We start from the raw sequence: 12,468 nt of genomic DNA on the forward strand, positions 1-12,468 counted from the left end.
CCGTTTGTTCTTTCATCCCCTCCCCCATTTCCCAGCCCCCTAACTTGCCTTTTTAATCTGTTTCATTTCCTGCCCTTTTTTTCTCAGTCCTGACGAAGGGTTTCGACCTGAAACGGTGACTCTGTTTCCCTCTCCACGGATGTTGCCTGGCCTGCAGGGTTTTTCCAGCGTTTTCTGTCCTCAATCCATGCTAATATATTACCCCAATCCCACGAGGTCTAATTTTGTGTAATAACCTCTTGTGTGGCACCTTATCGAATGCTTCTTGAAAACCCAAATACACCACATCTACTGGTTCCCCCTTATCCATCCTACTGGTTACATCTTCAAAAATCTCTAACAGATTTGTCAAACATGATTTCTCTTTCATAAAACCATGTTGACTTTGCCTATTCATTTTATTATTTTCTAAGTGCCTGTCCTTAATAATAGATTCTAGGGCCTAGAAATTGAGTTTGCGCTGCTCCGGGGCTTAACGCCGGAAATTTAGCGCCGGTGCTAAGTCGCGCTGTGCGCGCCAAAAATTCAGTAGCGCCGCACCCAAATGGCTGCCGGCGCTACTGAAGGCTGTTTGCGCCTGAAAACTGGCGCTACGCGCCGCATTGCGGCGCTATTCCGGAGCGGCGGCGCCCGATGCGGTGCGGCAGGCTCGGGAAGTGCAGGCCTCCTCCTTCAGTTAAGGAGGAGCTGCCTGCACCCGCCCGCTGGCTGGTTAAATCGCCACAAAAATGAGCCCGGCACCTCGGGGAAGTGCCGGGCTCGCAGCCGAGAAGCATCTGTTCCGCGGCGGGGGGGGGTGTGGGGGAGTCCGGGGAGGGAGGTGCGGGCAGGCGGCCGGCGGGAAAGCGGCCGGCCGCCGCTCCACCTTTATGCGCCGGCGCAAAGTCGTGTAAGACTCTGTTGCCAGAGTCTTAGTTGCGGCTGCCACGGGCGAGGCGGCCGCAACTGAATTTCGGCGCTGGGGCCCGTCACCACGGCAACCGGGACGCTGCGCACACCGATGACGTCATCGGTGCCGGCGCAGAGCTACCGGTGTAACGCCGATGTTGGGCCCTAGTCAATTTCAAAACCGGCTGTAAGTCCAGCGCAATGCCCTCTAGCGCCGCAAAATGGGCGCTAAGCCCACTCAATTTCTAGGCCTAGCATTTTCCCTGCTACTGCTGTCAGGCTAACTGGTCTGTAGTTCCCCATTTTCTCTCTCCCTCCTTTTCTTAAATAGCATGGTTATGTTTACCACCTTCCAATCCTTGGGGACTGTTGTAGAATCTAGGGAATTCGGGAAGATTAATACCAGTGCATCCACTATCTCTGCAGCCACCTCTTTTAAAACCCTAGGATGCAGGTCGTCAGGACCAGGGGATTTGTTGCCACTTAGACCCATGAATTTCTCCCGTAGTTTGGTGGAGAAATTCGATATCGCCCCATTTGGGGCGCGATTATCGGCCGTGCACAGAGTTCAACGCCTGGCGCTAATTATCACCTCCAACTGCAAACTTGGCTTTTATCATCCCTGGAGGTGATTGGAGCGCTAAATCAGGCGCTTCACACCTGTCTTAAGGCACAAAGGCCGAGGAGCGAGGCGCTACCTCAGAGCGCGGGCGAAGCTCATGTGATGTCAGTCAGCAATGGAACACAGACACACTGGCGCCGGCCAGTTCTTAAAGGGGAGGGTCGATCTCGCTCTCCAGCCACAACCTGCTCATTGCAGCCTTGAATCTGGGCCTGGAGAGACCTGTGCATCAAATCTGCTGCAAAGAACAATGGAGAGGTCCCAGGGAAAGAGCTCAAGAGTGCAGCCCCCACAGTCTCTTCTAAATTGATGCAAGGAAGGTCAAATCAAAATGAACCTGCAAAGTGCTGCTCAGTACCCAAAACTCCTTCACACAGCGTAGAATCTCTCCTGCAGTCTCTCTCTCGCTCTCTGTCTCTCTCTCTCTCTCTCAGAAGGCAGGGGGGGCGCCACTCAATATCCGGTCCGGGGCGCTACCGGGGCATTGCACACCCGACTGACGTCACGATCTGCCGGCGCAGGAGATCGTGGCGGTAGTGTTTAGCGCCGCCGCAAAATGTCCGGTCAATTTCGTGAGCGGCGCAAACATCGCCGTGCCCGGGCGCTAGTTGCTTTGCGCCCCATTAGCGCCCTCTTAAGGCACTAACGGGACGTGCAAACCAACCGAATTTTTCCCCCTATGCCTTTACTTACTGATTTCTTCAAGTTCCTCATTTTTTGTGTCTTCTACCATGAAGATAGATAAAATGTATTTGTTTAATGTCTCTGCCATTTCCTTATTGCCCATTATAATTTTTCCTGTCTCAGCCTCTAATGGGCCCATGTTTACTTTCACTAATCTTTTCCTTTTTACATACCTATAGAAGCTTTTACAGTCTGTTTTTATGTCTCTCGCTAGTTTACTCTCATATTCTATTTTCCCTTTCTTTATCAATTTCTTGGTCCTCCTTTGCTGAATTCTAAAATCCTCCCAATCCTCAGGCTTACTGCTCTTTTTGGCAACATTATAAGCCTCATCCTTTGATCTAATACTATCTTTAACTTCTCTTGTTAGCCACGGTTGGACCACTTTTCCTGTGGGGTTTTTGTGCCTTAAAGGAATGTATATTTGTTGTAAATGATGTATTAATTGTTTAAATGCTATGGTGTGGAGATGTCGGTGTTGGACTGGGGTGGACAAATGTAAGAAGTCACACAACACCAGGTTAAAGTCCAACAGCTTTAAGTTCCTCGGAGTCCACATCACGGAAGACCTCTCCTGGTCCCTCAATACCTCCTCTCTGGTGAAGAAGGCCCAGCAGCGCCTATATTTCCTAAGGAGGCTGAAGGGATGTAACCTGTCACCCCTGATCCTCTCTAACTTTTACCGCTGCACAATAGAGAGCATCCTGACGAACTGTATCACAGTATGGTATGGCAGCTGTAGCTCCCATGACCAGAAAGCCCTGCAGCGGGTAGTCAAAACTTCCCAACGCATTACCGGCACCCGGCTACCGACCATAGAGCACATATACCAGAAACGCTGTCTACGGAGGTCACGGTCCATCATCAAAGACCCTACCCACCCCAGCCACAGTCTGTTCGCCCTCCTGCCATCTGGGAGACGCTACAGATGCATTCGCACCCGTACGACCAGATTTAGGAACAGCTTCTTTCCCAGGGCTGTCATCCTACTGAACTCCACAAATAAACTCTGAAGCCTGCACATCTGCCAATGCACTTTATTATGGTTATGTTTATGTTAATGTATTACAAGCCAAATGAATGTTGAATGTTTAAATGTCTTAATCTAAATGTACACTCTCGGGAGCCGCAAGCCTACATTTCGTTGTACTGCACTTGTGCACTAACAATGACAATAAAAGTTGATTTGATTTGAAGCTTTCGGAGCGCTGCTCCTTCATCAGGTGAAGTGGAGAGATGCATAAAGACACAGCTTATATAGTCAGAGAATAATGCCAGATGATTACAGGTGTAGGGGGTTTCTCTTGCTCGTTCTGGTCTCCTACCAGGCTTCGTGCAATAATTACCCTTGAGTGGTTCGACCCACTCTCCCCTACGGTTCTAGACCTTGGACTTAGGTGCAGGGAACTGTAGTGCAGAGAAAGACTCAATAGACCAGGTCGAATAGCACGAAATGGAGGCTTTTATTATTAAACAGCTTGCAGCATTATAAAATACATGTCATAAATACAAATTAAAGCAAACTACAAGCATACACATATCTATAAACTTAATTCCATGGAAATGGGAAACACACGGCACATCGAAAAAGGGGGAACACATTACGATTACCCTTACTCCCTCCCCTATACCTAGACTAAGTTTCGACCTGAGGAACTCGGGATCATGCTCACCACTTTCAGATTCGCAAAAGAGGGGGTTCGCAGCCTTTTTGGCACAGCTTTCCGTCGTCACGTGGATTTGGAAACTTCTGGCGCAGCTTGTTTTTCTCTCTCACTCTCTCTCAGGCGAGGAGGCAGTGGACACAGCCGTTGAAGAACTGGATACACATGGGAGAATCCGAGAGTTTCTGGCCGAATGGTATGTCGAGGCCCTGACTGGCTAGGCCCGGAATGTCTTTTTATTTATTTCTCGCTCCCGCCTGGCTCGGCGGTTTTCCAGAGGGTGTCTTCTCCTTCGGCCCGGGTCGTCGATGATCTCCCAACAAAAGTACCCGGGCCACCCTCCTTCGTCTTCCCGTCGTCGCCGAGCCTTGCCTGGCCGAGCTGGCTTCCCAGCCAAAGTCTTCTCGTCGTCCCCGAAGTTACGAATTGTACCGAAGAAGTGAATCGTCCTACGAATGAAGCGTAGCCGTCGAGGTGAAGCGTTGCCTCCAGTGTGTGTGTCCTCTTTTTGATGGACTTTCAAATCCATAATTATACCCTTTTGGGACAGTCTTATCTCCCGCCAGATCATAGTCCAGTCTTTGTAATATTTTTGGCGGGCAGAAATCTCTGCAGGGGCGCTTTGTCTTGTAACGGGAGCTGGTGATAGCTTAACTGGCCTTCCTGGCCGATAATGTCTTTTACTTTGTCACCGTAACTCGGTTCGCATATTGATCGGTCTGGAGATTGCCCTTGATGGCTGTTAAACCATTTATTGTACAAAGGAAAAAACCGTTTAAGTGTTCATTCAATTGTCCGCCCATATCTTGATGGGCCCCATCCTGTTTGCCTGAAACACTGTCTTGTACTTAGAATCCAATTGAATATGTATGCCCATTTCCCTGAGTTTCGGTTTCCCGATACTGCTTTCGCGGGCTTACTGCTCTCAATCCACAAGCCTGTCTGGCTTTGCAGTAACAGAAATCAAATGGTCCAAGAAACTGATCACGAGGTCCGGCGGCCATTTTGTATGCCCCTTTTTAGCAAAGGGTTTTCTGTACAAGCTTCTTTTGGTCAATAAAGCTGTATTATTAATCCTGTTATCTTGTGTGATTATATAATGAAAATTTTCGAATCTTACACAGGTCATTGTTCTTTGATGTAATGTTTTCCTGACTGACCTGTTTGGACACCATTCACGCCTTTGATTGCTGTGATTATCTCTCTGCCGAGGTGTGATAAATGGCAGTTAGAAGAGTTACCTGTAATCATCTGGCATTATTCTCTGACTATATAAGCTGTGTCATTATGCATCTCTCCACTTCACCTGACGAAGGAGCAGCGCTCCGAAAGCTTGTGATTTCAAATAAAACTGTTGGACTATAACCTGGTGTTGTGTGACTTCTTACGTTTAAATGCTAGCCATTGCTCGTCCACTGTCACACCTTTTGGTGTAGTTTCCCAATCTACCTTAGCCAACTCGCCCTCTCATACCTACGTAGTTTGCTTTGTTTAGATTGAAGATCCTAGTTTCAGATTTAACTAAATCATTCTCAAACTCAATATAAAATTCTATCATATTATAGAGTCATAACAGCACAGAAGGAGGCCATTCGGCCCATCGAGTCCGTGCCGGCTCTCTGTGGAGCAATCCAGTCAGATCCCATTCCCCCGCTCTATCCCCGTAGCCTGCAAGTTTATTTCCCTCAAGTGCCTATCCAGTCTCCCCTTGAAAACATTGAGTGTCTCCGCTTCTACCACTTCCGTCGGCAGCGAGTTCCAGGTCCTCACCACTCGCTGCGTAAAAAAGTTTTTCCTCACGTCCCTCCCGTATCTCTTGCCCAAAACCTTAAATCTGTGTCCCCTAGTCCTTGTACCATCAACTAGTGGGAACAGCCTTTCCCCGTCTAGCCTATCCAAACCAGTCATAATCTTGTACACCTCCATCAAATCACCCCTCAACCTCCTTTGCTCTAATGCAAACAAATCCAGCTTCTCCAACCTGTCCTTGTAGCTAAGACCCCCCCCATCCCCGGAACATTCTGGTAAATCTCCTCTGCACCCTCTCAAGGGCCTTCACACCCTTCCTAAAGTGTAGTGACCAGAACTGGACGCAATACTCCAGTTGTGGGCCTAACCAGCGCTTTATAAAGTTCAGCATAACTTCTCTACTTTTGTACTCAATACCTCTATTTATGAAGCCCAAGATCCCATATGCTTTGTTAACCACTCTCTCAATATGACCCCGCCACCTTCAGGGACCTTTGCACATTACTCCCAGGTCCCTCTGTCCCTGCACACACTTTAAAACTGTGCCATTAAGTGTATATTGCCTCTCCCTGTTCCTTCTGCCAAAAAGCATCACCTCACACTTCTCTGTATTAAATTCCATCTGCCACTTGTCTGTCCATTCTGCTAGCCTTTCTATGTCCTGTCGCAGTTCACTGGTATCCTCCTCACTGTTTGCCACACCCCCACGTTTGGTGTCATTGTCAAATTTAGAAATTCGACTCTGTATTCCAATATTTAAGAAAAGATATACTTGCTCTCGAGGCGGTTCAGAGAAGGTTCACTCGGTTGATTCCAGAGATGAGGGGGTTGACGTATGAGGAAAGGTTGGGACTCTACTCATTGGAGTTCAGAAGAATGAGAGGCGATCTTATCGAAACATATAAGATTGTGAGGGGGCTTGATCGGGTGGATGCGGGGAGGATGTTTCCACTGATGGGTGAGACCAGAACTAGGGGTCATAATCTTAGAATAAGGGGCTGCCCTTTCAAAAATGAGATGTGGAGAAACTTCTTCACTCAGAGGGTAGTAAATCTATGGAATTTGCTACCCAGAGAGCTGTGGAAGCTGCAACATTAAATAAATTAAAAATGGAGAGAGACATTTTCCTAGCAGACAAGGAGAATTAGGGGTTACGGGGAGAGGGCACGGAAGTGGACGTGAGTCTAGATTCAGATCAGCCATGATCCTATTGAATGGTGGAGCAGGCCCGAGGGGTCGTATGCCTACTCCTGCTCCTATTTCTTATGTTCTTATTATCCAGGTCATTTATATATAATCAAAAAAAGCAGTGATATATGCTTAGAGGCGCAGGGCAAGGCTAGAATACTCAATGAGTACTTTGTATCGGTGTTTACTAAGCGGAAGGGCTTGCCATAATTTTCCAATCTTCCCTAGATGCGGGAGAGGTGGCCGAGGGTTGGAAAGTGGCAAATGTGACACCATTGTTCAAGTGGTGTGGAGATGCCGGTGTTGGACTGGGGTGGACAAATGTAAGAAGTCACACAACACCAGGTTATAGTCCAACAGTTTTATTTGAAATCACAAGCTTTCGGAGCGCTGCTCCTTCGTCAGGTGAAGTGGAGAGATGCCTATAGACACAGATTATATAGTCAGAGAATAATGTCAGATGTTTACAGGTAATCTTTCTAACTGCCATTTATCACACCTCGGCTGAGAGATAATCACAGCAATCAAAGGTGTGACTAGTATCCAAACAGGTCAGTCAGGAAAACATTACATCAAAGAACAATGAGGTGGGGTCACAAGGGGTCAAATGTTGCAGATGCTGGGGTCCGTATGAAAAACAAAAAACAGACAAAAAACATTTTCTTTGCTGCAAATCACAGCAGGTCCGGCCGCATCTGTGTAGAGAACAAACCAACGACGACTCAAGTCTGGATGACCCTACGTCAGGTGGGGTTACATGTAGCGTGACATGAACCCAAGATCCCGGTTGAGGCCGTCCTCATGAGTGCGGAACTTGGCTATCAGTTTCTGCTCTACGATTTTGCATTATCGTGTGTCTCGAAGGCCGCCTTGGAGAATGCTTACCCGAAGATCGGAGGCTGAATGTCCTTGACTGCTGAAGTGTTCCCCGACTGGGAGGGAACACTCCTGCCTGGCGATTGTTGCGCGGTGTCCATTCATCCGTTGTCGCAGTGTCTGCATGGTCTCGCCGATGTACCATGCTCCGGGGCATCCTTTCCTGCAACGTATGAGGTAGACAACGTTGGCCGAGTCACATGAAGTATGTACCATGTGCCTGGTGGGTGGTGTCCTCACGTGTGATGATGGTGGCAGGGTTCTGTGGTGTCGTGGTCGCTGTTCTCCTGAAAGCTGGGGTAATTTGCTGCGAACGATGGTCTGTTTGAGGTTAGGGCGGGCTGTTTGAAGGCGAGTAGTGGAGGCGTGGGGACTGGCCTTAGCGAGGTGTTCGTCGTCATCGATGACATGTTGAAGGCTGCGAAGAACATGGCGTAGTTTCTCCGCTCCGGGGAAGTACTGGACGATGAAGGGTACTCTGTTGGTTGTGTCCCGTGTTTGTCTCACTGTCTGTTTGTCAGACTGACCTGTTTGGACACCATTCACACCTTTGATTGCTGTGATTATCTCTCTGCCGAGGTGTGATAAATGGCAGTTAGAAAGATTACGTGTAATCATCTGGCAGTGTTCTCTGACTATATAAGCTGTGTCATTATGCTTCTCTCCACTTCACCTGATGAAGGAGCAGCGCTCCGAAAGCTTGTGATTTCAAATAAAACTGTTGGACTATAACCTGGTGTTGTGTGACCATTGTTCAAGAAAGGGTGTAAGGACAATCCTAGTAACTACAGGCCGGTCAGTTTAAACATCAGTGGTGGGTAAAGTTTTAGAAACAATAATCAAGGAAAAAAATTGACGGGCACTTGGAGAGGTTTAAGCTAATTAAGGAGAGCCAACACGGATTTGTAAAAGGCTGGTCGTGTTTGACTATCTAATTGAATTTTTGATGAAGTAACGGGAAGGATTGATGAAGGGAATGCAATGGATGTTGTCTATGTTGGGTTATTAACTCTTTTTCATTGCACAATACTAGATCTAAAATAGCCTGTTTCCTGGTTGGTTCCTCAACATACTGATCCAGAAATGGGAATTGTCTATTTGTCTATAAGGCGAGCACAGGCCACGGCTGCTCCTGCCGGGCCTCAGGGGGGCGCTGCGCAGGTCCTCCAGGTCTCCCAGCCCCGCACGGCTCCCTGGGATACTGGAGGACCGCCGATCGCTCCTCCAGGCCCCGCACAGTTTCCTGGGATTCTGGAGGACCACCCAGCGCTCCTCCAGGCCCCGCACAGTTCCCTGGATACTGGAGGATCGCTCCTCCAGGCCCCGCACAGTTCCCTGGGATACTGGAGGACCGCCGATCGCTCCTGCTGGCCCCGCGCGGCTCTCTGGGATACTGGAGGACCACCGCTCGCTCCTCCAGGCCCCGCGCGGCTCTCTGGGATACTGGAGGACCACCGCTCGCTCCTCCAGGCCCCGCGCGGCTCTCTGGGATACTGGAGGACCACCGCTCGCTCCTCCAGGCCCCGCGCGGCTCTCTGGGATACTGGAGGACCACCGCTCGCTCCTCCAGGCCCCGCACGGAAGGAGGAAATGGCGGCAGGCTGCAGCTGGTCGGCTTTCTGAGGAAGGAGGATTGAAGAGAGAGAAAGAGAAAGAGAAAGAAAGAAACAGAGCGAGGGATGGAGAGCGGCAGCAGCGACCCGCGGGCCGGCGGAGGCGGTAAGGCATGGCAGAGGAGGGAAGGAGTTAACCGGGGGCCGCGAAAATCCAGCAGAGGCGACAGGCGGCGACTAGGCCGCATGACGACCTTTAACCCCGACTTCGACCCCGCCCCCTTCAACGTCCATTAGCCCCGCCCCGCCCCGCCCCCCTCCTCCATCACAGGCCCTCTCCATCACAGGCCCCTCCTCCATCACAGGGCCCGCCCCCTCCTCCATCACAGGCCCCGCCCCCTTTCCCCATCACAGGCCCCGCCCCCTCTTCCCATCACTGGCCCCGCCCCCTCCCAACACAGGCCCCACCCATCACAGGCCCCGCCCCTCCTCCATCATAGGCCACACACCCCCCTCCCCATCACAGGCCCCTCCCCATCACAGCCCCCTCTCCCCCATCACAGGACCCGCCCCATCACCGCCCCCCCCCCATCACAGGCCCCGCCCCCTCCATCACAGGCCCCGCCCCTCCGTCACAGACCCCTCCTCCATCACAGGCCCCGCCCCTCATCCATCACAGGCCCCACCCCCTCTCCCCATCACAGGCCCCACCCCCTCTCCCCTTCACAGGCCCCACCCCCTCTCCCCATCACAGGCCGCCACCCCCTCTCCCCATCACAGGCCCCACCCCCTCTCCCCATCACAGGCCCCACCCCCCCTCCCCATCACAGGCCCCACCCCCTCTCCCATCACAGGCCCCGCCCCATCACAGGCCCCACCCCCTGGCCCCATCACAGGCCCCACCCCCTGGCCCCATCACAGGCCCCACCCCCCTCTCCCCATCACTGGCCCCGCCCCATCACAGACCCCGCCCCCCTCTCTCCATCACAGGCCCCGCCCCCTCCATCACAGGCCCCGCCTCCTCTCCCCATCACAGGCCCCACCCCCTCTCTCCATCACAGGCCTGCCCCCATCACAGGCCCGCCCCCCGCTCCCCAACACAGGCCCCGCCCCTCTCTCCCCATCACAGGCCCCGCCCCCTCCCCAACACAGGCCCCACCCCATCACAGGCCCCACCCCATCACAGGCCCCGCCCTCTCCGCCATCACTGGCCCCGCCCCCTCTCCCCATCACTGGCCCCGCCCCCTCTCCCCAACACAGGCTCCGCCCCTCTCCCCATCACAGGCCCCGCCCCTCTCCCCATCACAGGCCCCGCCCCCTCTCCCCAACACAGGCCCCGCCAGCTCCCCATCACAGGCCCCGCCCTCTCCCATCACAGGCCCCGCCCCCTCTCCCATCACAGGCCCCGCCCCCTCCCATCACAGGCCCGCCCCCTCTCCCCATCACAGGGCCCGCCCCCTCTCCCATCACAGGCCCCGCCCCCTCTCCCCATCACAGGCCCCGCCCCCTCTCCCCATCACAGGCCCCGCCCCCTCTCCCCATCACAGGCCCCGCCCCCTCTCCCCATCACAGGCCCCGCCCCATCACAGGCCCCGCCCCCTCTCCCCATCACAGGCCCCGCCCCCTCTCCCCATCACAGGCCCCGCCCCCTCTCCCCATCACAGGCCCCACGCCCTCGCCCCCATCACAGGCCCCGGTCCCTCGCCCCATCACAGTCCCCGCCCCATCACAGTCCCCGCCCCATCACAGGCCCCACCCCAATCACAGGCCCCGCCCCTCTCCCCATCACAGGCCCCGCCCCTCTCCCCATCACAGGCCCCGTCCCATCACAGGCCCCGCCCCCTCTCCCCATCACAGGCCCCGCCCCCTCTCCCCATCACAGGCCCCGCCCCCTCTCCTCATCTAGGTCCCGCCCCCACTCCGGTTAAGCAACGCCTCGATTTAAAAATTCTCATCCTTGTTTTTAAATCCCTCCATGGCCTCACCCCTCCCTATCTCTGTAATCTCCTCCAACCCCCCGAGACATCTGCGCTTCTTTAAATCTTATCTGAGGAAGGATGTTCTTGCCATGGAAGGAGTGCAGCGAAGATTCACCAGACTGATACCTGGGATGGCAGGAATGACGTATGAGGAGAGATTGGGTCGATTGGGATTATACTCGCTAGAGTTTAGAAGAATGAGAGGGGATCTCATTGAAACTTATAAAATTCTAACAGGACTAGACAGACTAGATGCAGGAAGGATGTTCCCGATGGTCGGGGAGTCCAGAACCAGGGGTCACAGTCTAAGGATAAGGGGTAAGCCATTTAGGACTGAGATGAGGAGGAATTTCTTCACCCAGAGAGTGGTGAACCTGTGGAATTCTCTACCACAGAAGGCAGTGGAGGCCAATTCATTAAATATATTCAAGAAGGAGTTGGATATATTTCTTAAGGCTAAAGGGATCAAGGGATATGGGGAGAAGGCAGGGACAGGGTACTGAATTGGATGATCAGCCATGATCGCATTGAATGGCGGAGCAGGCTCGAGGGGCCGAATGGCTAATTTGCACACAGCAAGCTCCCACGAACAGCAATGTGATCAATGATTCGAGCACCTGTTTTTAGTGATCTTGGTTGAGGGATAATTATTCGCCCCACGACACCGGGGAGAACTCCAACCCTGCTCTTCTTCCAATAGTGGTCGTGGGATCTGTTACGTCCACCTGAGAGAGCAGATGAAAAATTGCACCTCCGACAGTTAAGATCTCCCTCAGTACTGCCCCTCCGACAGTGCGGCGCTCCCTCAGTACTGCACCTCCGACAGTGCGGTGCTCCCTCAGTACTGCCCCTCCGACAGTGCGGCGCTCCCTCAGTACTGCCCCTCCGACAGTGCGGTGCTCCCTCAGTACTGCCCCTCCGACAGTGCGGCGCTCCCTCAGTACTGCCCCTCCGACAGTGCGGCGCTCCCTCAGTACTGTCTCTCCGACAGTGCGGCGCTCCCTCAGTCCTGCTCCTCCGACAGTGCGGCCCTCCCTCAGTACTGCCCCACCGACAGTGCGGTGCTCCCTCAGTACTGCCCCACCGACAGTGCGCCGCTCCCTCAGTACTGCCCCACCGACAGTGCGGTGCTCCCTCAGTACTGCCCCACCGACAGTGCGCCGCTCCCTCAGTACTGCCCCACCGACAGTGCGGTGCTCCCTCAGTACTGCCCCACCGACAGTGCGCCGCTCCCTCAGTACTGCCCTGTAGGGGGTTTATTTTCT

General features: G+C 53.1%; 1 protein-coding gene across 1 annotated transcript in view; it reads left to right on the forward strand.

The window, feature by feature from the left end:
• Positions 1 to 9,156: 9,156 nt before the first annotated feature.
• LOC147094583 (rab GTPase-binding effector protein 2-like) overlaps positions 9,157 to 12,468 on the forward strand; it is a 37,747-nt gene continuing 34,435 nt past the window's right edge. Inside the window, exon 1 of the mRNA XM_085974416.1 lies at positions 9,157 to 9,390. Coding sequence (XP_085830542.1) covers positions 9,351 to 9,390 — 40 coding nt within the window. The 5' untranslated portion in view covers positions 9,157 to 9,350. The remainder of the gene's footprint in view (positions 9,391 to 12,468) is intronic.

The sequence above is a fragment of the Somniosus microcephalus genome, unplaced genomic scaffold (genome assembly GCF_052327205.1).
Source record: "Somniosus microcephalus isolate GS21.2 unplaced genomic scaffold, FLI_Smic_1.0 unresolved_chr1, whole genome shotgun sequence".
Classification (NCBI taxonomy): Eukaryota; Metazoa; Chordata; class Chondrichthyes; order Squaliformes; family Somniosidae; genus Somniosus; species Somniosus microcephalus.